Source organism: Ornithodoros turicata, chromosome 6 (assembly GCF_037126465.1).
Source record: "Ornithodoros turicata isolate Travis chromosome 6, ASM3712646v1, whole genome shotgun sequence".
Classification (NCBI taxonomy): domain Eukaryota; kingdom Metazoa; phylum Arthropoda; class Arachnida; order Ixodida; family Argasidae; genus Ornithodoros; species Ornithodoros turicata.
Window position 1 is genome coordinate 73,345,657 of NC_088206.1, and position 27,423 is coordinate 73,373,079.

Genomic DNA, 27,423 nt, shown 5'->3' on the forward strand with positions numbered 1-27,423 from the left:
TACGTGTTGTAGTTTGCGCGATAAATCCCTGGAGAAAAAAAATCACACGAGAGGTACCCCATTGGTCCTCGTAAGCACGTGACCAGCCTCACTGGCAGAGTGTATTACCCCCATTGGTGTACAACTTCTTACGCAGGTTCTCACGCTGCGCATGTTACATTTCTAATAACCACTTTAATTCCCCCAGGGGAACGGAGATTCGGCTACGATGGTCATCATGCAAGGTATATCTAAACTGGTAGCGAAAACAAGCGAAAATACTAAATCAGACCCATCGGCAAGGCTACCATCATGAGGCGCGAGCGATCCTAGGTGTTGACAGTACACTCTAAATCTTTTCACACCTTTAAAGGTGTAACAACGTGCACGGCGCACGCCTTTTTAGGTGTAATTTTGGTAACATCATAATGGAGCACGGTTTCGCACAAATTTTCTTTACTCGAGTGCTGTCTGTCCTCCAAAAATTCAGTCTTGCAACATCTCAACATTGTTCAACAGTATTGTAGACACTTGCGCGTGCTCGATTATCGATAGCGATGCATATATGCATTAGCTCGTACCTACGATATCCAAGACATAATGAAAGCAAGATTTGCACTGACACTTGATCTTTAGTAATGCTTTCCAAATTTTGTAAAATATCATCCTGGGGATGCAATGTTACGCAACCAGATTGAATGTTCATAGCGCACACCTTTAAAGGTGTGAAAAAAGTTTACAGTGTAGAGGTACGATCGTAAACACAAAAACTTTAGAACGTGGACATGGCTTGTGTGCGTACTAATAGGTTATTCATAATTTCAATGTAGAAAAAACTTTCTGTTGCCCCACTCGTGCACATATACGAAATCATCTACCACCAGAGTACGTTTCCGTATCCTGCTCCTTTGCGCATGTGTCACAGTAGGCGTGTTTATCCGTGCATCTGTGTATCCGTGCTGTGTGTCCGTGCATTGTAATGCGGAGTTCGTATACTTTTTGGGTTAAACAGGTAGCGACGTTGACATCTCGGAGCTGTAGGCCAAGATTAACACGTGTGAACTGATGAATACAATGCATCCCCTGTTGCTGGCCCCGCGAAAAAAAAAATTCATGGGACGAGCGGCCATGATAGCGTGAGTGTTAGCAGGAATCAGCTGTGCACCAACAGTGTCACGTTTTGTTGCAATGGCCACTCATTGAATAAATGCAAACGTCTAATCACTGCGTGTGCGTATTGCTATAGGTGAGAAATGGAGCTTAAGTGAACCTTCCTCGTTTCTGTGTGATATCACGGTGCCCTTCTGTTTGGAGTTGTCAAGATATGTCATAACTATGTACTTCGTGTTGACATGTTTCATTAAACCTGATACGATTTATTTTTTCTGTGTTCTCGTCTGGTACTGTTACACGGGTGAGGATAAGGGAATAGAACGCAAACGAAGTGCGCTAACGAAAACGTGCCATAGCCAATTATGCGCTACTTATTATTCATACTGCTGACGTCACCTCTGACGCCATTTATTTACAATCGTAGTAGTCCGCGCAATGGATGGATGGCGCTGACCGTCTCTATCATGGCGTCATTCTGAAGACACAGGGGCCTATGGGAGTTGCGCTACCTGTTTAGATATACCTTGCATCACGTATGTAGGCAACGTTGGAATGACCGTCCAGCAGCAAAGAAAAATATGTTTAGATGCAATATCCGACTTCTTCCTTGATATGAAATCCTTCCTTCCTTCCTTCCTTCCTTGCTTCAAAAAAAAATCTGTTCGCATTTCGCTGGGACGCCCTGTATATAATGTGTTATATATCCCTGCCTAAATTGACGTATGTATGTCTTTAGTGCACCAGGCACTAGCTGGAAGCTAAGGGACCACACATTTATTATGCCAGTTATTTTGAAGTATTACAAAACCTAAAAAAAAAACTTGAAACTTGAAACTAAACTCTATCGCGTGTAACTTTATTGCTATCACGTCTATCTCTTTTTGCCTCTAGGGGTACAGTTATCATACCATGCTTTACCCTCGAAACGAGCGGAGAGCGCCATCATTCCTAAAGGGTGTGGAAAGAGATGGCGACAACATTTTCAACGACCAAGAATCGAACAATGCGCCCCTTCTATCAATGCTTCGGTTCTGATAGCGCGCAGTGTAGCCGGCTTTGAATGTACGAAGAAAGGGACGCTCTTGTGGAATATCTTGTCATCTTGTACGACCAGATGGTCGTACAACGTAGCTTTACTCTTGTGTCTTCGCGATATATATCGCTCGTAGCTCTGAGGTCGTAAGCGAGACCTGTTATCCCAGAGGAGTTGACGTTTTGGCATCTTAGGAGCTCGGGTAGAGTCCCTGGTAGCGACCATTGCCTAAGGATATTTTCAAACGGGGTGGGGATTGTATTCGATAGGGAAAATGGCGAGTTAAGCTTCTCTATTTTTCTATCCTTTTTTTTTTTTTTTTTTTTTACGTACACCCAAATCAATTTTTTTTGCACCCTGTTGCAGCGCCTTAGTGCGGGAAGTTCAAAATATTAAGAAGTACATTAGTTTCCCGTTTGTCATAATTTTATTGACGTCATCTAATCATAAATTGCCTACAGAATGAAATCCAATAGTTTTCTAATACTATTTGAGATCTCTAGGGCACGTGAAACTTGAACTGAAATCTTCCCGCGCTGCAGCCGGTGTTTAACCATCCCAGCACCGTGTACCATGCCAATAACTTACTGGCTTCCTCGGCGGGGCTTGAACCTCCAACCTTCGGATCATGACGGAGATGCATTACCGAGTAACCGGCACGAACCAGTTTATTTTTGTATTCTTTCGCTTACTGACACGAGTGAGTGCAAATGTTTTATTCTGGTTACTAATACTAAAAATGCGTCGCTGTTAAGTAGGCAAGCAAACCATATAGGTAGATCGTTGGCAAACCATATAGGTAGTTAAATGTTCCGCTATAGGACGTACCGCAGCGACACCTACCAATCTCCTTGGCATCTCTCTTATTTTCGATAACTAAACCGCACATGTTATATGCCTTCGCGCACGCCATTACTCTTCTTATCTGTATACGGAAGTTATTCGACGAGGAATTCAGTTTCCAAGTCTGCAGATGACAGAGTAAACAGACGACAAAAGCAAGCGGACGACATTCGAGGTTGAAAGCTGCAAACAATATCGAAACAACCTCTTTTCATTCTCGATAGCAACGCGATTTGAAATGCAAACCGGCCTTTGAAATCGAGGAAGATGACATTTACCCCGTATTGGTCGCGACAGTCGATTTGACTCCATAGGGGTTTCTGTGTCGGCCACCATGGGTTCGAATTTATATTACATTTATGCACTACAACCGAAAAGTCTCTCCGTCCGAGTCGAGGATTTTTTTTTTTTTTTTTTTCAACGTCAACATCATTTCTCTGAGTGTGCCCTCTCTACTGTCCCTATCATTATTTTGTAATCACGAAAAAACGGAAGGATTTTTTTCTTAATAAATAAAAAGTAGCAATGGAATAAAAGGGAAAGGGTAACATAACTTTAAAACCAGCTCCGAGTGGTACCGTGTAGATATAGAGATGGCAGCTACGCGGTTATGCTAAGGAAGAGAGGTGCTAGGTTCGAATCCTGCCACCGGTCTTAGATTTTCCGGCAGATTTAGCGGACGGTCGTCGGCACAGTTCCCCCTGAAGTCGACCCAGGACGCGTACTTTGCTACCCTCGTCTTTTCCCCTTGCTGTCCACTTGTATTTCACCCCTTCGTGAGACTCTACTCGTCTTGTCAACGTGTGTACCAGGGTTGCGGAGTTGCCGCTCCTGAGTTGGAATGATTCCGGAATTATTCCAGATTTATCAGAGCCAGGAATGGAATTGGAATGGAATGGCGGAAACTGTCCTAGGAATGGAATGGGAATGGAAGTAGGCAGTTTTTCGCAGGAATGGAATTGGAATGGAATGGTCTGGGCAGGCCCTGTGGCTGCTGGGCTAGCCAGTACGGTTACCGGTCCCTTTTCCTTTATCGATGGAATTAACGGAATGGAATGGGGTTGCCAAGCCCATTCCAGGAGTGGGAATTGGCCATACCTTTTCATTCCGAGGCATTGAAAGGAATGGAATTATCACAAATCTCCATTCCTCCGAATGGAATTGGTGGCCTCATTCCGCAACCCTGGTGTGTACGCTGCTCGCAGCCACAGTTGCATCGTGGTGATATCGCGTGATCTGAAAAAAAAAGAAAAAGAAAGAAACACGTGTAAGGGAAATAGACCAGGAAAAACAGTAACAACGGGAGAATAGGCTTAATAAAAGTAGAAACAAAGAAATTTTATTTCACCACTTAACTACGCGGTATCAAATAAAATGTGAGGACGAATACATATCTATCAGTGCTGCACGTTATCGACGCTATTTGTCGCCAAAATAAAATCTCAGAATCGCTCTCCGACCAGTTCCCAAAATTAGGGCTAACTGATACAGTGAACCCTCGTTATTATGACCATGGTCGTTCCCGAAAATTTTGGTCAGAATGCGGAATCGTCATGTTAACGGGGGGGGGGGGGAGTTTGCGGAGGTTTCACTGCATCGTTCCGCAGGAGTATATGGTCGTAAGCGCGTTTGTCAGATTATCGGGGGTCATATTAACGAGGGTTCACTGTAAACTAAAATGATGGCCCCCCACGGGCAGTCTGGGAGGTGACCATGGTTCGAATCCTGGCACCGGCTCTACTGTCTGTGTGTTCTCCCTGGGTTTTCCTCCGACGATGCGGGGCAAATGTCGACCCCTGTGAAGTCGGCCCAGGAGCAACACGCCTCCACACCACCACGCACATCGCCCGGCAACCAAGCAACTCTCCGGCTACGCGAGAAGGAAAAGAAAAAGAAAAACGGAAAAGCATTCTTTGTATTCAGATACCGTCGGCTTTCTTAGCGGGTTTAAAGAAAAAAAAAGCGTTTCACGAACGAAGCCGTATCTTCAAAAGAACAGCCTCGTTTTAAAGCTCCAAATAAAGAGAGGACGGTTTTTACTCGGCCCTTATTTTCGATTCATTTTTCTCCCTCGCCTTTTTGGTCGGAGGCAACAATTTATAACGCTTATCGTCTAATAAATAAATAACACCAATTTAAGGGGGGGGGACGCGGGAAACGGCCTTTGTGGACGTGGCAGCGTGCTGGCGGTCGGAGGCTTACAGATGAAGGCGCAAAGAGTGTACGGTAGAGCGAGCAAACTAGCGCGCAAATAGGCAAAACAACAAAGACACACATAAATGGGACGATGATGTGGTGGGTCATTCCCCGCCGTTATGGCAGTACAACAAGGTAGGCAAGGTAGGTAGGTAGGTAGGTTGGCTGTAGGCAAAACAAGAAGAGCACTTCGGCATAACAAGTGTGGAAATAGTATTAAAAAGAAAAAAAAAACATGCGGAGTATTGGAGTGAGGATAGAGCAGTGTTGAAGGGAAGATACGGAAGAAGCAAAAGGCGTATATCAAATATAATGGGAAACGTATAAAAATAAAATGTAAGATGAGACGAAAGAAAGGTACGTTCTTTCTCAGGATGAGGTGGAAAGAATACGTCTGCGCACAGATTGCGTTCTTTTTCATCGCCGTTTACTCTCTAATGCGAAGAGAAAACGGATATGTGTTGGACGTTCTCGTCCAAGCGGTTTATTCTCTTAGGATGCGGTTCTTAGATCCACCATCGGATTGAAGGTGAGTCAGTTTTATCCAAACTGCGTTCGACGACACTTCGGATGGTTCTACTTGTAGTGACCACGTGTCATTAGATCGGTATATTGGGACATAGTACATGTAATATGCCCCAATGTAACATACGCACAAGCATGTACACATGTTTGTCATCACTATTCTCGGGATAGTGATGACTGATTTGGGGGAATTGAGATCATCCAAATGATGATTCGTGGGTCAAAACTGCCTTCAAAGTACCATTCGAAAATATTAAGTCTTGCTCTCTACGTGTCTCCGTTTCACTGTACTCCCTTCGCAGTGTATATTCTCTCCCTAAATATACAAAAGGAAAAACGTTACTTCCGCCACTTTAAGCCACTTGGCTCTCATCCCAGAGCGCCACAGGTATGCTTTTTATCGCCCCGGAACAGGTGCCCTTGAACCGCAGTTGCCGTGGAAACGGGATGATGCCCCCGACAGCGGTGGGTTGCTTAGCAACAGCGGTGAGCCACAACAACGCACCGTGTGGAAGGTTTTACGCTCGTCGTTCACGCTTCAGGTTTTGTTTAAAGTCCACTTTACTTCAAACGTGTTTTTATTGCGCAATTTGTGACACGTGATTTTTTTCGGCGTCGTTGCGGGCGAGGATTTTGTGCGACGTGACATTTGGTAGGTATCCAACGTGAATTGGGCTTCCACCGTGTGTTTGTGCAACGTTTATCTCTGTGCGGTGATGTGTTTTGAAATACAACGTCACTATGTGGATTGTAGACATATATTATGGCTGGAAGATGAAAGTCACTGAAAAGGTTAGCAAGCTGTAGGACTCGAACCCACATCTTCTGGGTGGATATGTGCTGGATTATGTAGGAGTAACATGACGAGTAATCGACTGTCGTTTACACACTATGTTCCATCTGCTTCACCTCTTAGTGAAATAGAGAATAGATAATGACTTTCAAAAAGATAGAGAAGGAACTTAACACAACTTTCTGGTGGAACGCTAATCTATAGCAGTTGCGCAGACGAGCAACGGACGCCGACACAGTGCAGACACCTGCGTCATACGCTCCATGCTCGCAGACGACAAAGCACAGTCTCCTCCACTTTCGCAGACGACTTATAGGGGTCTGTGGTGCTCTACCCTGTCGTCTGCTTCTTCTGCGTGAGTGCGAATTCGGCAAAGATAACTTCCCGGCAGTGAGAGACCTTTTTTCGGAGAGGGGTTCTGCTCACTCAATCGTGCCACCAAACTTTATTTTCCTCTGAACTGGTCTTTGCAATCTTTGTAATAACTTCTATTCTTCGTTGGTGACGTATCCCTCGCCGTGAAGATGCTCGAACCATGCCTTGATAAAGTAAAGTAGGGAAACGTTTATCACTTGAGTAGAAAGTTTCAATTTTAGGGAAAGAACCACGCCGAGTGTTTTTAGTCTTTTTCTCTTCTTTTTTTTTTCTGGTAAACAGAGAGGAATGACGGTGCCCTTTTTCACCAAATTTGTATTCTAACATAAAGATACAAAACAAAGGAAACGCCTTCTGTGCACAAGTTTCACATCGGAGGCAAACTTTGAGGATATTATTCTTGTTGCCCTTTGTTATTCTCGCTCAAGCTGTTGTAACGTACCAGCTATGTGTATATCGTCTTCTTTTCAAAATATCCACGAACAGAACAGCCAAGTGCGGATTAAAATATCCTAGAAGTTGAAAGACGTAAAATTATGCTACGATAGGGTTATTTGTGTTACTTTAAGACCACGCTACCCTTCATTATTTATTCTTCTGTGCAGTTTTGAACGTTGATGAATTTGACTGGATTAACGCCTGCATTGGATCCATAACGATGTACCATTTAATTCAGAATCCTTAAAGGTAACGAGTGATAGAAAACCTTAGATGAACGCCTTAGAAAGCCTATGAGAGCCTTAGAGAACAAAAAATAAAAAATAAACGCATGTAGGAAAACTTTCACTAACGCATTATAAAAATATATCGAGTGTACACTGGACTAGTCTTCTAAAAGATGTACCGAAAATATAGCCTTACGTAAAGCCGCTGAAAAATCTAACGACACGTTTAACACCCTTACTCGAAAGCGTCTTGGGGTCCGAGTATTTTTGACGACTCCACCCGCATCCTGCGGTTTGTACCGCCACCACGTGACAAGAAATGTTATGATTCTAAGTGTATAGGAGTAGGAGAATTGGTCGGGAATCAACCTCTCCAATGGAAGCGACATACTATTAGAGGAGGTCAACTTATTTCACACACTAGCGTAGCCAGCTTTGGTCGCATGGGCTACATTCTGGCGATTATCCCGTTACCTAAATGATACGAAATGTTTTCCCAACTACCTTTCTAGCGTACTCATTAGAAATAACCTCCAAGCCGATGGGCTCGATTCCTCGTTGTGGTCTCTGAGGTTATCCCTCGGTTCTCCGGCATCCTTTCGAGAACGCACAGTTCCCCGTGAAGTGGGCCCACGATGCACACAAACTGTCTTCTCGTCATCTGTCCACGTCCGAGCACCTCTCATAACCACAGTCACAACCACAGTGGCAACACGGAATCAAAAACGCAAACCTGGCTGATGAAACCGAATTTTATATGTCACCGCACTACGCCAATTACCAGGGTCTACATGCGATCATATATTGCGAACAAATATAGTTGCGTTGTGCGTACGACATTATTTACCGTGTATACCAACTCTTGAAATGTGTTAGAGCTATAAATACTTTCTTTCGACATAAACTGCCGCACATGCGGTGACTATATCAGCGGATATCATCAGCGGCTTAATACTTTACGATCCCGAGCTTTTTGTTCGCAATGTTTCTATTAGCGAGCAACTCAAATAAAACTCGCATTCAAATACGCGCTCGAAATCTGGCGACCTATTCGAGTTGTTCCTCCTTTTGTCCCGTTTTTCAAAGGCGTAGCAGAAAAGGGGATATTATTATGGTAATTCGTGGTGCCCTAATTTCAAAAGGGGAGACCTTCTTTTCAATCCCGGGGGAAAAGTTTCTTTCCCTTCAGTGCGTGTCCTGCTCGTGTATTACGCTACCCCTTTTCATCCTTCTGTTGTATTTTCTTCACAATGACGGAGAATAGCCTGACGCTCGTGATATAACAATCCCGAATGTAACGCCATTTTAATGAAGGAAACGCACTTAAAACCCTTAGGTTGAACAATATTGCTACCCTTTCTGTAAATGACGGCTTGTCCCACGCTAAGAGAGCGAGCATTTCCAACTCAAGTTTTTGTTGTTGTTGTTCCGCGCTAGCGCCGCGAAGCAACTGTGGCTGTGAGTGGCGTACAGACGTGGACAGATGGAGAGAGGACAGCAGGAAGGGGGTTAATATGCGTCCTGGGCCGACTTCAGGGGGAAACTGTGCCGGCATACACTGTAACGTCTGCGGGAAAACCCTGGGAATGCCTCAGACACCACACCCTGTGCCGGGATTCGAACCCGTGTCACCTCCCAGTCTCGGCGTGGAAGGCGATCATCCTAACCACTACGCCACGCGAGCTCGTCGAACTCGAGTCTATTTTTTTTTTCTATTTTTAACAGTCTTTTTCTACTTTTCAAGTTTTTTTTTCTACTTGTGCTATGTGTTCTGTCATGTGTGTGTGTATGCCTCATTTCCCGCTCATATATTAACCCACATGCACCGGGGTAGGGTATCGCAATTCCCGCGGTGAAACACCTGATCCCATCGTGATGCATGTAGCTGTTGTGGTTCTACTTGTGCTCCGGTTGGAACAGTTGGGGTGCAGTGGACCCCAACGTGGGGTTTCCACTCGTCTTGTCGCTTGGTGTACCTTCTGCCTCGTTCTCGGACCAATGTCAAGCTCACATGGTTTCCAAGTCACAATGACCTCCCACACACAGCTCAGGCAGGACACAATCTATCGAGCACAGCCAGACAATTTGCAAAAGGACAAATTAAACACTCTATTTTGTGACCCAGTGGATTGGCCGTCCGCTCGACAGTGTTAGCTCCAAGGTCATGCTGAAGGCTGCAAGGTAGCGGGTGCGAATCCCACCCCTCGGTTTTCCCGATAGACCTTTCAGACGGCACAGTTCCCCCGAAGCCGGCCCAGGACGCCCGTTAACCTTCCCTGCTGCTTCTATCTGTTTCTGCTGTTCGCGCTTTCTTTTCCCGCTCTTTCTATCTTTCCACCGCTCATGGTCGCAGTTGATTCGCGGTGCAGACACGGAGCCAGAGTAACTCCATCTCAAGTGTCCCCAAAGGAGAGGCGAATCTAACCTCTTTCCGCTCTCCGCGACAATCATTAAAGCCTTCCGATATCGCCTCCTAAACACAGTGTCCATCGAACAACAAACCTAACGAACCATGGTCGCGCACCACGAGTGGTGACAAATCGTCACCACGCTTATAACGAACAACGGTTCGATATATTGGATCATTTGGCCACGTCCGAACAAAGACCTGCTCGTTAGGCCTAGACGGTTGCTTCATAAATCACAACCACTCGGAGACTGAAAGAATCAATCGGTTCGTTGTTAATCGATTTCTTTCCTCGCTTCAATTCCGTTGTCTGCACAGTGGGGCAATTTTCCCCCCTTTATTCCCCAAAACATATATCTAGAGAGTGAGAGAAAGAGGCAAGGATGAGTGAAATTACGATACAACAGCCTGGTAGAGCTCTCTCCGTGTCAGCAGAGTCAGCGAGGACACGACTGGTTGTGAGGACGCTTTTCTGGATATGTCCAAGTTGACGAGACGGCCAGGTAGGGATGTAAAGCGATTCTATTCTCAGTTCTCTGATTGATTGATTGATTTTTAAGTTCTCTCTTTGTGTGTTTACCTACTCATTATATTGGAGGTGGTCACTTCTCTCTGGGATAGACACCATGTTACAAGTAGCTAGTTACCAAATTCTGTCAAAATATCTGTAAAACGGAACTATTCAATTCAATTCATTTATTCCAATTCAAGTTCCGATTTTAAATACACGCATTTACATTGCGTTAGGTGCGAGGAGGGTGGGGAAAAAGCTGTGCAGAACAGCTTGACAAGCCCCATGCTCTCCACAACTGTTGGCAGCATCAGCGGCATGCAACTTATATAACTATATTCTATATAACTATGACTATAACTCAGATACTGAGTAACACTCTGTCTCTTGACGCATCACTTTCCAAACCTCGTTTTTTTTCTCTTTCTTTCTTTTTTCTTTTGGACGTTCAGACCATGGCGAGCGATGTGTTTGGGTTGTATCTGTGGATGTTTATACTGGCGATATAACTCTGAACAAACAACTACCGCTTAAGTGAAAGCAGCGTGCGCTGTAATTGCGGTTGGACAGTACAAGTGTTAAGTATTTGAGGGTTACTCGGACTGGGAGGTACCCGTGTTCTAATCCCGGTGCCGGATGTGCTGTCTGGGGTTTTTCGTGTGTTTTCCTCAAACGCTGTCAGACATATGTCGGCAAAGTTCCCTTAGAAGTCTGCCCAGGACGCACATTCACCCAGAGCGTTAGTCGTGACATTTGCCCACCTCTGTGACTTTCATTGGCATCACCACATGTTTCTTAAAGCTATGCGGTAGCTTAATGATGACTCTAACAGTAATTAGCTACATTTAAAAAAAAAAGTAACTATAAGTGTAACTCAATATTTTCACGAGCTGGCTGTTACTGTACTTTAGCTAAAAACAATCAACTTTATTTTGGGGACGATGGCTATTGTGTTTCATCTCCAGCGGCGATACACTGTTGCCTCACAATGAGGACTGGAGTGTTACGGTACCTTAGCTACTTTTTAAAGTAAACGTACCCATATCTATTATTTGTTGCGCAACTATGTTCCCCGAGGAAAGGCTCTTCTTTATCATTTTCAATCTGCCGTTTTAACGTATATTACGCCACGTGACAGGACGTAGCACCCGCTGGGGGTTAGCCCCGCGGGGCGATGAAGACCCGGATGGTGTAGGAAACCCACACGGCCAATTGGAACATCGAGTCGTGTTACGTACATTTCAAAGGCCTACTATTCGTGTTGTAATTAATGATAGGACATGTCTAGTGTGCAAGGGGAGTCAAGAGTCAAGAAGGGGAGTCGGAGATTAAGTGTATAACATTCAAAAAACAACGCTGAAGCTTTCTAAGTTTAAGATGTACAAGCTTTTGCGTGGTGGACCAAGCTTCATCAGTGGTCCATCGTGGTCCACCAGAAAGGGTGGCGTTACTAATATGTAATAAATTACGACGTCGTCATACAATCCCATGGCCCGAAAATTAGTAGAGATAGAGTGAATGTTTCGACGGAAGCTGACCGACGTTACGGAGTATTCTTCGGGTTGGCGTCAGTTTCTGCAAGACGGCTTCCCCTCGCGCTTGCAAGCATTAGGTAAAGCGCCTTTTACAGGTTTTGCACGCAAGCAGCGTGTTGGCTTCGCTTCACGTTTACGAGCGTTATTTGGATAATATCCTTACAGGGATCACGTAAACAGTTAGTCTGCTTCACCTCATGCTTGCTGGTGAAAGAAGGGGCGCAGTTTACACGACTAACAAGTGTGTAGCTGGTATATGTTCATCTTGGGTAAGGCTCGCCAAAACGACAAGGACAAATTCAAGCACAGCAGCTGTGTTGTCCTTCTTCTGTCCTTGTCGTTTGGCAGCTCTTATCCAGCAAGACTGGCACACAAAAGCAAGTCGACTTCACCTCACCTTTACAAGCTTGAGGTGAAGCGCGCCTTACGAGTGCCCCGCTCTCTTTATTTGGTGTCTTGAGGTGAAGCCGACTTGTCCATTGGGTGTCAGTTTTGTAAAGCGCGATTCACCTTACGCTTTCAATCGTGAGGTGAAGCTGACATGCAGAATAATAATGGTAATTGGAATAGATTTGGAGAACATTTGCAGAATGTCAAAGAACGGAAGCTTAAGTGGTGTGGAACGAGGAGCTTCCGCCAAATTGGCTATTGAAGTTGCATTACGGCTATTGAAGTTGCATTACTTGTTGTGATGACGATGATGATTTGAGTTTTTATGGTGGGTGGACAAATAGGCCACAACAGTGATGAGTGTGCAACCAGTAAAGTTAAACACGATGTCCAGTAAAAACAGGGTATGAATGTATAAAACATGAGTCTAAAACCACAAAAGGTTTACAATTCCGATGTATCTCAATAAATTATCACTCTACTATATGGGATGATAGCCTCATCACCAAGCCAGATCGTTGGGTGAAGAGGTAAAAAATGGGCATAGAATTCTCTTAAGGGATTCCGTAGGTTGCTTTCATGCTGTGGACATATGAAGAGTATGTGTGAGTCAGAGAGAGTTCAGCGGCTCCTCTCCAAAAGTAAAAACCTAGTAAGTAAAGTAAAAAGTGGTGAGGAATGTATCCCTTAACCTGAGTAGTAAAACGCTACACAGATGGTTTTCTGGGCGCTCTCCGTGACTTTGGGTATGAGGCTACCACGGGGAAACATCCCATATCATCATCACTTCTTCATTGAAAGATGAAAGTCACTGAAAAGGTTAGCCAGCTGTAGGGATCGAACCCACATCTTCTGGATTACCGGTCCAGGGCTCTACCAATTGAGCTAAGCTAACACGCCTCTCCAGCGACTTTCGGGGTGCGTCATCTGAAGGGACGACAAACCAGCCACTCACTCTCACTCACCCTCCTTTCACTCTTACATTTTTGCTCACTCATACGCACATTCATACGACGGAAATCGACGCAAGCGGCATCTGTTGAACAAGAGAGAAACTGATGTTCTGAGGCTGGAACACATAGAAGGGACAGATACAAACAAAGCCTCAAGTTATTATTGTTGTTGTTGTTGTGTATGAGGTTTAATGAAATGGAGTTTTTGTGTGTCTGTGTGTTCCAGAAGTTGCGCCATTTTGTGTAAATTATATCTTGGGAGCTGACCTGACGTCTTGCAAGGGTATGTCGAACCGAGTAACGTCGTTCGAAATTACAGCTGCACCGGCCTTGTCTGATAATTCATTGCCCCGTATACCAGTTATATATTTTATACGACGTGACATCGTGTACTTATTGCGATCATAGGATTGTGTAACAAAGGACCCCCCTTACCCGATAATAAATTATAAGTGTCGCGTTCCAGTTCGTTACAAGCTGTCGCCCGAATTTCCTTCATTCCCGTAATTAGGCACACGTGCTAATTATAGTTATACGTAATGATACTGAAGTAGATGTTTAGAAACCGAAGCGGGGGTAAAAAAAAAAAGATGTTTAGAGAAGAACACGTTGTCGGATGGAAATCCCCGCTCTATCGTTCTTTCTCCACTTCTCCTAAGCCTGATCCTATTTCCTTTTTCCTCCAACGAGTATGCCTCTCTCCCAGCCCACTATATCGATCACCGATATAGAGTCGAAAGCCCAGCACGTGCGGCTTCGATGAAATTGAAAGCCGTGTATCGTATCCTGCCATGGGTTGTCAGAAAGCTATTCTCCACCGGGAGCGCTGTTTATCTTCCGCTACGGAGCGATACGGATAAATGAAATTGTCTCTTCTCTTTACAATGGGTGGGAGGAGTGTTGCGTCCACTCTCATTTTATTCTATCCGTTTGGAAAACTTTGAAAACTTTGGCTGCGATGGCCACGCTTCGAGGAGCTATTTTTGACTGTTCGGAAAACGGATCGTTCTCGATCTCGAGGGGCGGCTTCTTTCGACGCTGCGCCACCGTCTTCGCGTTGGAGAGTATCCGGGAACGAATTCCAACGCGGTTGAAAGCTACAAATCCGGAAATCGGGCTAACTTACTAAATTTGCTAAACGGTACTCGCTGATTAATATTCGTAACCCGTATCGATATAAACTTTCGTGTTATTACCGTACTGCTCGTAAAAAGTCATTAGCTAATAGCTTATCACTGTTTGACCTCAAAGAGCATAGTTATATCCTTATAATCATCGCGGCAAGAGCTTTTGACGTATCCCCCGATGTAGAACGAGATATGGTGAACAGAGTGTTGCATATATATTACCGTGTATGTTGAAAGAAATCCTCTATTGATCCATTAACAGTGTCAAAGAAAGATATTCATATTGCATGCATTTAGTTTACCTTCCACGGATGCTTTTCGTGTCGCTTAACCAATGTCATTTTGTACGGGAACCGCGAGCCCGTCAAGTCGTTATTGCGTCTTTTTCTTTTTTCACTGCTCCCACCACGAGTTAAAGTGGAAATAAAATTCATTCATTTATTTTATTCATTCGCTTCACTTACAGTAGGTGACCAGAAAAGCGTGTTTTTAAAATCGATGGGGCCAACCATAACGTAAGTCCGTCCGTGGCTTTATATAGGATCGCGTGACACCACGTGAGAGTCCTATAAGGACGAATGTCGTCACAATGTCTGTCCCTGAGGTGGGCCCAGGACACGTACTAACCCGCCGTCCCTCTCTCCATCTGTTCACGTCTGTAGGCCGCTCATAGCCACAGTTGCTTCGCGGCGCTAACACGGAGACAAAAAAATAATATGAGAGGCTAATACTCGAAAAAAAAAAACTCGCAGATTTTTATTTAAAAAACTGCAAATGTTTAAAAAGCACCCTGGATAATGTAAGTATGTGTAAATATCGTGTAAGCCTCGGAAGTTTAGCAGCCACGCTTCTAAACAGAGACGTAATATGAACCTTGTGTCACGGCAGGGATTCTTCAGAAAGCGGTCAGCCATGATAGCCATGACGATGGACACTCTGGCCATTTGGTCCTCGAGAAAGAAAAAAGAAAATCGGGGTAAAAGCGAAGGTATGTCTTTCTCTGAAAAGAAAAATGCCTCAGCACACGAAGCACGCTTCTTCTCTGCACTCTGGCAATGACAAAAAAAAACTGCACTCACTGCACACACACACACTGCTGTCTCCGTACCATATGATAAGGTCGGCTTTGCTTTTCTTGTATATACTTATTTAGGCTTCGGTTTGTGACATTTTGGGTCATTACACGATGCCATTACGCGTCACTCCGCACGTAGAGGGGGAAAACAATTGCTTTCCTCCGTTCCGAACTTGGCGACGCTCCTGAAACTCCTGAAAACGCTTCCGGCTCTGAACTGAGCACGTGACTGCTCACTGGCGGGGATGTATTCCCTGATGGCATTGCCGCAGCACCGATTTCCTATGACACCCCCCCCCCTTTCCTTTTTTTCTTTTTTTTTTGTCTTAATAGAACGCATGTTCACATGGATGGAAAAACGTCTTTACATTTATCTGGAATAAGTGGCGGCGCCAGAATCCTTCACATCAGACCCTTGATGTTGTTGCGCCCAAAAGCACAGAATCAATCACTCAATCCTTCACACGCAAAACAAACCTCTGTTTGTTATCTGGTAAAGCCTCTGAAAAAATTTGTTGTTGCTTTTTTTTTTCTTCTTCTTCTTTTGCAGGTGTTATTCGTGTTGATGAGAGAGCTGAAAGCACGTACGCTTCTTCAGAGTTGAAAACATAGTGTCGTAAGAAGGTAAACGTAAATGACATGAGAACATGAGAATTTGCAAAAGTTGGCAATTCCACACTTGGTGGAAGCACATTATTTTTCAAAGGTCCGGAAAGTCAACTTTATGTTCTTCCTTCAGCTTATAATTCGGAGCCTTCGGCCCAATAACGGAGTAGGTTTCTAACAATCGAATATGAGAGATTCCTTCGGCAAGCGACCGCTGTGGACTCCCTTGCCGAGCAACACTGACTCGACACAATGCGCCACCTATCGCTAGAACCAATTTCGTTCACGCAGCGTCGTTCTTTGAAATTTTGTGATACAAAACGCCCGTCGTCGTGTGAAGCCGTGTGACGTCATTATACTAAGCAAAAATACAATCCGAGCCATTCCGAAACGTGTAACAGCCACGTGATGTTTACCAAACCGCAACGAGTTAAACATGAACATGAGAGAACTGTTCTGAGGCTGGAACAACATAGAAGGGACGAATTAACGAGGAAGTTAAACATGATGGCAACGAGTTAATCTCACACACGTTCAAACGAGGCGCCAGTGATGCGCTTCCCCGTTGTACCATTAGAACGACAGGAGGCGCAACAAACCACTGTTTTTTCCTGTCATCTTGAAGTGTGGCGCCATCTGTATTCCGTCGCTACTGGTAAGCGCAGCGATCGAAATGCCGTCTGCGTAGCGCGCGTGCGTCATTCGAAGGCGGGGCTCCGTACAAGCTTCTATCTGTCGTTGTAAAAGATTTGTGTTGTTTGCCGTTATTGAACGGGTTCAGAGCGGTCACGTTTGACCCAATGTAGATGCAGGGCAAAACTGATGTAGTGCTGCCCCACATTGAATCTTTTTCTGGTCACTTTTCGGGGTCGTGCGTGCATTGTCAAGGCCATTTTGGGCTTCAGCTTGCAAAACTACACCCTTTGACAAATCTGTTTATGAAGTAGACCGTGTATCTACTTATTTTTCGTTGTGTACGTCTTTATTTACTTGTGTACGTTTCTATTTTACGTGTTAGCGTAACTAATTAAAGCCAACTGTTTGTCCAGTTGTTTGAATTGTACAACTTTCTTGCGAGGCTAAAAAATTGATTTTTTGTGTGTGATTTATTGGACATGGTTCAATACAACAAACACGTTCTACATCTTCTTACAATTAAAAGTTAAAATTAAATTACTTAAAGCTAAACAACCTATTAATCAATTAAAGTTAAAATTATCAGTTACCACTGGTTTATATTTGCAACCTGATTACTTTTGAGAGGTGTATTTCCTGGAAAGTTAAAATTAATAACAGTGATACCTATTAGTAAGATACCTGAATGTTCTGGTCTTCCTGGTTACAGACCAATTTCTGTACTGCCCTTGTTTTTAAAGGTTGTCGAAAAAAATTGTATAACAGGTTGTATGACTTTCTGCAACTAAATACCGTGCTTACAGAGATGCAGTTTGGGTTTCAAAAGGTAGGTCCACGAAAGATGACGTGCTTACTGTCAAAGAAACAATTTTAATTAATTTTGAAAAGCGCCTGCTTATGTACTGTGAAATTTTATGTGCGACAGAAAAAGCTAAATATTTTTTAATCACGACTTAAATTGCGGTGAAATGACGCGGGGTGGCGCCCCTGTAGGAAACAATCGCCCATTCGTCGAGCAACAGTGGTCTCCATCCCTCTATCGGCTAAGTCATGGGCTAAGTATCCAGCTCCATGAACTTTCTTTGAAAAGTTTGTTCGAACGAGATAGTTCCTGATACATATTTTCTCAATATGCAAGAACACTGGTGCATCGTGGAAATGAGTAACAGAACTCTCAGCAGAAACACCATGAAAGTCGCCCACAGGCAAAGATACACCGCGTCCGGTGAGCCGGCGTGGTGATGGTAGTGGTCCACAGATGTCGCTGTACTCTCCTGTTGTTACTGGCACGTTTATGTTCGCCGCCCTACATGACGTGAACTATGGAGTTCGTGTCGGGTCTTTGACACAGTGTTGCCCGTAATATTAAATCTTAATTTTGCTATAAAAAAGCTACGAGGTGTATTGGAACGAAATTTGTGGCGTTTGTATATTGAGCTCCCAGACTGTCAAATGAGTCAGCAGTATAAAATTGTATACGACGTAAACAACGAGATTTGGCCGAAAATTGGCCGAAAATTGTATGCCTGCTGCTTTTGAACAGGGCACAGTATATTGTCCCAGTAAAAGGCAAGATTATGTTGTATTATTCCTGAATGTACTCTCGTATTTATTACGCTGGTTCGTGGTTCAATAATATCCACGAAGCAAACTGTTACGCAACGTATGCAAAATAAGACCTTATTTGTGCCAGTAGATCAGTGTTGCGAACTATAGCGACGGTTACGGTGGTAACGCATTGTAGAGCATACACTTACCATCTTGTATACGCATTCATTCCACCATATGCGGTTTTTGTTTGTGTGTGAATTTTATGTATTTATGTTGTATTGTTGTGTTCCTTGTTTTTTTTTTTTAATTATTATTATAACATTGCCCGCTGCCGTGCCTAGACGGGGGTTCGGTTCCCCTTTGCAAGAGAAATGAGCGAGCAAACGAAAAAAAAAATAATAACCCGAACGCTCCTACCTGTGTCACTCAAGAATCAAGAGGCGTATCATACAATATTTTTCCCGTCCCTGTATCTTCCACCTGGCTTCTCTCTACTTCATCGTCCTTAAATTAAACGGCCAGTATACAGGGTGTTTTTTAATACAGATTTTTCATTAAAAAAAAGCTATAAGGGCCATAAACATCCTGTTTTCTCTTCGATCATCTCTGTACTGGCGGAGGTTCTCGGCTATCTGTTGCTCAACCGTCGAATGACGAATTACCTAAAAATCGTTAATTAATTTTTTAATTATAAAAGCTACAAGGTCGTCCCAATGAGAACAACTGGTTCCTTCGGTCACCTGATACCGTTACCGTTTTCAGAACAAAAATTCATTCGATAGATCAAAAGATCCGTGAAAGAACACATTTTTTCTTTATTTTGTTCATTGCGCACCTTCGGAGACGCGTCTTTCCTTCACTCCCAATGTCAGAGGGTGAAAGAGCACACTATCGCCTCTTGCGTCCTGGAAAAAGATTAAAAGAAAACAGAAAATGCAACCCAAGATGAGGGCAGTTCTGATAGCGGCACCCGGGATTTGTTTTATTCCCGCAAGTTCGAGCTCATCTTCGACGCATGAGGCGGCACTGTGCTCCTTCACCCTCTCACATTGGGGTGAAGGAAAGACGTGTCTCCAAAGGTGCTCAATGAACAAAATAAAGAAAAGAATGGTGTTCTTTCACGAATTTTTGGCGGGCGATCTATCGAACGGATTTTTGTTCTGAAAACGTTAGCGGTATCAGGTGACCGATGGGACCAGATGTTCTCATTGGGAGTAGCTGTTATAATTAAAAAGTTAATTAACAACTTTTAGGCAATTAGTCATTGGACGGTTGAGCAGCAGATGGCCAAGAACGTCCGCTGGCCCAGAGATGATAGAAGTGAAAACAGGATGCCTATAGGCTATAACCCTCGTAGTTTTTTAATGAAAAATGTGTATCGAAAAGAAAAACAGACACCCTGTACTGTATATCACAATCCGAGTCGTTCCTTTCAATGTACAATAGGTTACCCGCAGCTACCGAGCCTGTGATCAAAACCCAGTAGTTCGATTCATTCTATACTGCTTTACCAGTTTGCGAGCATAATACATACACCTTTGTTATTTCACGTCTTCCAGAATTAAGTTTCGTGCGACGAGTGACTCGCCGAACATAAAGATGGCTACTGGAACTATGTAGGAGTGACTGGTTTTAAATTTTTCTCCATTTGCGAAAACACACTAAGACGCCTGGAACTGCATGTGTACATTAGTGTCCATTAACACCTCTACACTCTTAGAAATGAAATTTGATCTCAGTTGTCTCGCGACGTAAACACCCAATTATTATATATTAGAAATGATGGTGGTGGTGGTGATAGGGCTTGCCGTTGCCACAGGCACTGAGGTATGGTACCGCAATTGTTGCGGTGAATCACCTCATCCCATAATCATTCATGTAGTTGTTTTTGTTCAACCGCACTGTTCGTCAGCTTTAATCTTACACTCTTAAAAATGAACTTCACCGCATAGCACACCCCTAGCCAACCCTCTTCTGAAATGATATCGTTATCTGCCCTGATTTGTTGAAAACGGGAGGCGTACGCCTTTTTTGTGACAATTATGAACAGCATAAGTGGCACAAGAAAGGCGTACGCCTCCCGTTTTCAACAAATCATGGCAGATAACGATATCATTCCAGAAGAGGGTTGGCTAGGGGTGTGCTATGCGGTGAAGTTCATTTTTAAGAGTGTAAGATTAAAGCTGACGAACAGTGCGGTTCAACAAAAACAACTACATGAATGATTATGGGATGAGGTGATTCACCGCAACAATTGCGGTACCATACCTCAGTGCTTGTGGGTTAGTGCAGTTGAAATTCGGTACTTTACCTCGAGAAACTATGTACTGCTCTCTGTATCATGGGCGGCTTCGGTACTAAAATTTAGGGTGGCACGAACAGCAATCATGACTGTCGGTTAATCACACTACATTTATCTTTCTGTATAAACAACCATAATTGAAAAATTCATGTTCGCGAACATATTTCATCATTCAATATTCTTTATCGCTATAACCACGTCCGCATCATTATCGTATCTCTTCGTGCGCGACCCAATAACGAGACCAACTCATGTGCCCTAAATCAGCGTCGCATAACAGTTCCTATACACCTACCCTTTCCCCCTTTTGGTAATGGGAGCCTTAAAAAAAGCGTCACGACTAATTAATGTGACCGCCATTACGTTCTACAGCGACCTTGTTAGTCACGTGACCACCATGACGTTCAAGTACGTGGTCCGAATCCTAGGACCGCGCCCTTCCAGTTGGACGTGAGGTCCGCAGACGAGCCGCTCGCTGGAACAGGAACGCACTTATTCTAGTGCAGTATAGTGTCCAGCGAAGAGCAAGTCTGTCGTCTGCGATTATATAAAGTAGTTTTTGCATCCAGGTGTTCGTTGCAGGACGTCGCATTGTGTGCGAAAAGGAAGAAAGTTCGTTCCGAACAGCCTGCTAAACCGTATAGATGACTGCTGTCGTCTGCTAGTGCTGTCTTCTGCGAGAACTCGGGTTCGTCCGCTAGTTTATAGTGTGGTGTCTGCTCCGAGTCGTCCGTTACTCCTTAGAACTCCGATCGTGTTTTTAACTACCGCAAAAAGAGGAAGAAAGCTTCGCTGTCTTAAAATCGTCTGCCCAAAATCCGACCGTATTTTGTCTTCTGCAAACATAAATCGTCTGCTTTGGATCCCAAGTGAGGATTTGTGGTGGCCAGAGCCAGAAACTCTTCCATTTGCTGATCCGTTGGCACCGTCTGCTACGATCCTGCGAGCATGCACTACGCCGTGGCTGTCGAAGAAGGCGAAGGCTCTTCTCCAGGTCACGTTCACGTTAGAGGTGAGGTTGCAAGTGCAGAGTATAACAAACGAAATTACCTCCAGTTGTAATTATGGTTTGTCTCCTCTCTGAGTCTAGGCAACCCTGGATATGTATATTATTTCTCGATATATTATAGATTTGTTAGTTGCGTGGAAGTTTCTTCTTCTTCTTCTCTTTTTTTTTTTTTTTCTAGTATGGTCATACGAAGAGTAGACGCTGGTCAACTACATGTCACATCCTGCAACTTTCTGATCCAAAATATGTAGCTAATTCCATCTCATCGCAGACTACAGAGCATCATATCGCGGTCGCATTCTCCGCCGTTATGACCTCCGTAACTGCCTGTCTCATAATGTCTGTCTCATAACAACCTGGCGGGAGCCGGAGCTCGCATAGAATAGTGCACCCTGGCGGAAAGCACTCATCTTTCATTATGCATGATCTGAAGTGTTTTGCTGTGTACGGTGTACGAAACGAAAGCGTAGACGTTTACGCGTTTCCTCAAGGGGAGCACGCGTCGATCGAAGGATCTGCTGTAGTGATTCAAAACTATCGATAATACTATCAATGCTATCGACAGTCATATGGCAGTCGAACAATCGATAGTCAATAAACTATCGATAGTATTATCGATAGTTGACAGGAAGGCAGTGATACTATTGATGCGAATCGATAGTCGAGTGTCGATAGTCAGAAAACTATCGATAGTATTATCAATAGTTGACAGGAATTAAGTGATACTATCGATGCGAATCGATAGTTGGCTATCGGAACACTATCAGGAAGGAGATAAAAGTAGAAAAAGAAAATGTCCCATTCCTACATGTTTTACAATATAACTCAGAGCAGCTTTCCATCAGACGCTGCTTCTCATGCCGTTCATGTAATTGTTGTTGCCGTTCAAACCACCGCAAAGTCACGTGATACTCTCTGCACTGGATTGACTGTCATTACAGTCTCATGAGTGCGTGCGTACAATTTTATGATGAGCATCTTCTTTCGCTTCTTGCAGTCACCACAGTTTGGATCGAGGCAGCTCTAAGCTGCCCTCAGCTGCTATCTCGGCAATCACGACAAGTAAAAAAAAAGTATATATACTTTGGCACGCAGTGTAATACATGCATGATGTAATCAGCCACAAATATGAAAGTGCCCCAACCTCGTTAACAGTGGAGTTGATATCTCTGCATCCGCCACGTCCTAGTAATTAGGCACAGCGTGTCACAGATGGTCGATAACAGACATTCCATTCCGGCTTCTGTGATCTGGAAAGAACACCGGAAGCTGTCCGCAGACCCATTTCCGCCAAGGTGGGATATCGTACGACCTTGTGATAACAATCACTATCAGTCGAGTAAAACTCCTCCACAACTTGCCATTATTTTGGGCTCGATCGTCGAGTCCTCTTGCCTGTGACATCATTATCTTCCCGTCTCAGACGATGATTAAAAGGCCTCGTATCACTTGCCCAAACAAACTCTGCTACCCTGTGACCCACGAAAAATGGCGGAGCAGGTATACGGTGAGTCAAGTCCAAGATGGCTGTAAAATACTCAAACGATGACACTGAAACTTTGACACTGCAGTTTAATATGTATACTTAATATGTACAAGCTTTCACGTGATGGACCACGCTGGTACAGAATGATGAAAATTAAAATGAACCTTATCCGATAAAGGCATTATTGAGCCCGAAAAAGTGAGACCCTAGTTAAATGTCATTTGGCACCTCTCCGCCTCTACAACTCTAACCCTGCACTCTAAGGAAAAAAATGAGTAAAATGGGGAGTAATTGCAACTTCTAGTCCCCTAGAATGCAATTACTCTCCATTTTGGTCCTCTAACCCCGACATTTACTCCCCAGGACTGCATATTGTTACTGAACTTCACAAATGGTGTTCCTAATGCAACAGTCTACGTAAATATATGCTCGTAGTCAATTTGATGGCATAAGACTATACAACTTGGCCAACTTAGCAATTTTCCATCCACACAGAGTAAGAAACAGTTAGCGCTTCTTTCTTCGCAAATTGTGCCCTATGTATGGAGGAAGATTTTATATCACTCGACATGTCACTGTTGACTGTTTAATTCGAAGTATTTTCATGCATGCACGCGAATTTTGTTCCTGAGACTCTTAGAATATGAGCGTGAAATGCAGTCTCCACTCTGTGACATTCATTTACTCCCGTGCATTTCCTCCCGAAAAGGGACTATTTTTTGTGGCAATGCATTTATAGTCCCCTAAAAGGAAATACAGAAACCGACACTGAAGATTTTAGTTTAAGTTTAATTTGTACAAGCTTTCGCGTGGAGGTCCACGCTTCCTCAGGTACAAAGTGAAGTGGTGACACACATAGGTATATATAGTATAGCTATATACACGACTAAACATACTGCTGTACAAAGAAAGGGAAGGGGAAGGAGATATGGTGCCACATGTCTGTGTACAATGAATAGCTGTACACAGACACAATGTACACAGACATGTGGCACCATATCTCCTTCCCCTTCCCTTTCTTTGTACAGCAGTATGTTTAGTCGTGTATATAGCTATACTATATATACCTATGTGTGTCACCACTTCACTTTGTACCTGAGGAAGCGTGGACCTCCACGCGAAAGCTTGTACAAATTAAACTTAAACTAAAATCTTCAGTGTCGGTTTCTGTATGTTGTTTATGTGATCTACAGGACTTGACTCCCCTCTTCGTATACGTTTCCCCTAAAAGGAGTAAAATTACTCCTTCTTTTCTTAGAGTGTGGTAACGTTATGCGTGACACTGCAATGCCGAGGTATCCACTTGCAACTGAGGAAGAGTATTTTGGATCGCTGGAGTCGAGACAATGTCTCTCACTATAGTGACTGTCTGACAGTGAAGTTTCCCTTCTCTAATGAGCGACTCCCTTTTTTCCTGAATCATGCGACGCTACGTCTCTAATGGCTAATTGAGAACAGCCGTCATTAGTGTCAACGTTCTTGGCAAGTCTGTGGTCGAGAGTATCTATTACATTGTTCTCAATCTGTGAGAGATGGACGTGCAAGATATTCCTCCAGGTACAAGGAAGTAATCGAGCGACCAAGTAAAAATCCTTAATTTACGACTGGGGCCCGACGATTCACGATCATGTCGCCACTGCATGTTTGTGTAATATAACGTCTATCTACACCCTAACTACAGAATTTCACCGCGTAGCGCGCTGCGCGTAAACCATTGCCACGATTGATAGGGTTATTGCTTCTGATTCGAGGAGAGAGGGGCGTACGCCTTTTTGTGCCAATTATCGCGTATCCAAATTGACACAAAAAGGCGTACTCCCCTCTCTCTCATCGAATCAGAAGCGATAACCCTATCATTCGTGGCAATGGTTGGCGCAGAGCGTGCTATGCGGTGAAATTCGGTTTTAAGAGTGTAGACAACAATAAAACCGAAATGAGATAACTAATAATGACGTCACGTGGTTGTCAGCTTAACCTGGAATATTGTTTTTTCCATCGACCCTTTCAGGGTCGTGAGCCGTCATTAGAGAGTTTTAGGACATCGTACGCTATCGCTATTGCGTACGTAAGGGATATCATTGGTGGTTCTGCGCAATGCGCGAAGCTCTTTTTCTCTTATGGGCATGCGCAGAACAATCAACGCTATCCCTTACGTACGCAAAGGCAATAGCGTACGATGTACTAATGCTCTCTATTCTCTTGTACACCGTTTTCTCGCGGAGGCCGCCATTGAAGGAGCAGCGCCACCTAGCCGGGGGAGAACGTTGAAAACTGTTTACCGCCCAAGCCAGAGAGAAGGAAAGCACATAGGCCGTATGCTCCCCTCCCCCCTTTCTAGCTTGTGTTGGCTGCAAAAGCGTTGGGTGTGAGGCTGACTGGAAGATTACAGTTATTTCGAAAGCACTTGGAACACATGACACTGACCAATAATGGTAATACCACGAACGACGCGGCCCTCCAGAAATGGAGGCGATTTATATTCGCCATCTCAACTCGCATATGAAGCGGCGACTCTATAATTTTGGGAACATCGTTGGTGTACAGCCTCGTGACAGCTTAGCAAGTACCCATTAACGAAGAATGGAAGTGACATATATACGTGGCTCGAAACCCCGCCATCACATCTGTGAAGCTGTCCACCAGGAGTCACCGTGCAAAATATTTTCGTTCTGCGGTGTATTGTCACTGCGCCATCCAATTTCCAAAAGCGGTCGGAGAAAGCAGCCGCGGACGACAGACACGAGCCTCGTGACGTAACGTAAGAAACGGCTCTATACGTTGCGCAATTGCGTCTCTACGCATGAGAGGAGGCAGTGAGAAGGAAGAGGGAGGGCACCGCCGTAGCCAATGGGGCTGTCCGAGTGGAATAACAGAGAGAGGAGATATGCGCAGAACGCTCAGTTACTTGCAGAGCTTCTTTGTTTCGTCTTCTCCGCTCAAGCGCCGCTTATACATGGTGGGTGTAGATAAAGTAGCCCCACATTTTCGCACCTAGCGCGTTCCCTGCATACCGTACGAACTTCCGGCGGCGCAAGACGGTGCATTTATGCGCTGCAAATCGAGAGAAAAAAATCGTGGTAACCAAACTTGGCGCAATAACATCGTTAGCAACGTGAACTTCGCTCCGTGTATTTCCAATGGGACATTGCAGTGTATCACAGTTGCATCACCCTTCTGCTAAGGGTGCCACCTACAAGAAACAAAACGAGGTACGCCTAGCGGTAGCTAGACTCAACTGTGCCGTGACCGCCATATTGACTTCTGCGTAGGAAAATCGGGATGCACGGAGGGCAACGTTTGCGTGCATAACTTTTTTGTTACGCGGAGTTGGGTTACTACGATTTTGTGTGTGTGTGTGTGTGTCGGATAAATGCGTCATCCCGCGCCATCAGAAGTTTATGCGGTAAGCAGGGAACGCCATCCGTGTAAAAATGTGGAGCTACTTTATCTGCACCCACCCTGTACATGCTTGTGCCGCTGTAGGTCACTGGTCACGTGCCGGAACCCATGATCCGTTACGACGTCCTCTCGTTCGCCGATGCGCTCTTTGCACGAGGAGTAAAAGTATATTAATATTTGCAACCTCCATTAAGAGCAAAAAAAAGCTTTATTGTACAGGTTTGTGGGTGGTGGTGGCGGAGATGGTGCTAATGAAAGAGCTCGCAGTTGATGGCCTCACAGGCATGGGAACCTCACGACCACGGCCTGGGGGAATGTGCGTCCTGGGCCGACTTCTAAGAGAACTGTGGCGACATATGTCTGACAGCGGCTGAGGAAAATCCAGGAAAAAATCCAGACAGTACAGCCGCACAGAGGAGCACATTCAGATTGCTATTGTAGTAGTAGTAGTAGTAGTAATTAACTGAAAAAAAAAAAAGAAAACGATTGCTATTGTAGCAGACATGCTGGCGACCACCCATCGCGTGCCGCTGAATGAATTATTTGCTCTTCCTTGGCCTGAATAAACGGAACAGCCACGTGTTGACATAAATGAGTCGTCACATCGATTGGCTGCATTTATGGTATAACATAGTACCGGGAAGAAGCTTCCGCCATGTTGGTTGACTATATTCTATATCGTAGAACATAATACAGGAACGCGAACTAGCTGGCGTACGTTACTTGTAGACGCAGACGATACTCGAAGCGGACAGGACGAGACTCAAACCAGCAAATGACATTTATTGAAAAGAAGGGCATGTCCTGGAGTCCTGTGTACGAGATTACCGCAACACAGAAAACCATCTAGCTTGTCGCGTTACTCTCAAACCACCAGTCTCCGTGCGCTCCTTAGCCTCGTTCCCAGCGACGAC

The 27,423-nt window shown here is 44.4% G+C and overlaps 1 protein-coding gene and 1 long non-coding RNA gene across 10 annotated transcripts in view; one reads left to right on the top strand and one right to left on the bottom strand.

Moving 5' to 3' along the window:
• LOC135397338 (Kv channel-interacting protein 4-like) overlaps positions 1-27,423 on the top strand; it is a 157,741-nt gene that overhangs the window by 103,564 nt on the left and 26,754 nt on the right. The window contains exons 1-2 of one of the 9 annotated variants that reach the window (XM_064628872.1): positions 6,201-6,341; positions 15,334-15,433. The exons of 6 other annotated variants lie outside the window; for them this stretch is intronic. In XM_064628872.1, the coding sequence (XP_064484942.1) occupies positions 15,358-15,433 (76 nt within the window). In that variant the 5' untranslated portion in view covers positions 6,201-6,341; positions 15,334-15,357. Of the gene's footprint in view, positions 1-6,200; positions 6,342-10,374; positions 10,433-15,333; positions 15,434-21,543; positions 21,628-27,423 lie in introns of those variants that run through there. 2 more of the 9 variants (XM_064628877.1, XM_064628874.1) reach the window with 2 other exon arrangements.
• The window catches only part of LOC135397340 (uncharacterized), a 35,527-nt gene continuing 15,064 nt past the window's right edge, over positions 6,961-27,423 (bottom strand). Inside the window, exons 3-4 of the long non-coding RNA XR_010423630.1 lie at positions 15,319-15,395; positions 6,961-7,021 (exon numbers count right to left, since the gene is read on the bottom strand). This is a non-coding gene — a long non-coding RNA (uncharacterized LOC135397340). The remainder of the gene's footprint in view (positions 7,022-15,318; positions 15,396-27,423) is intronic.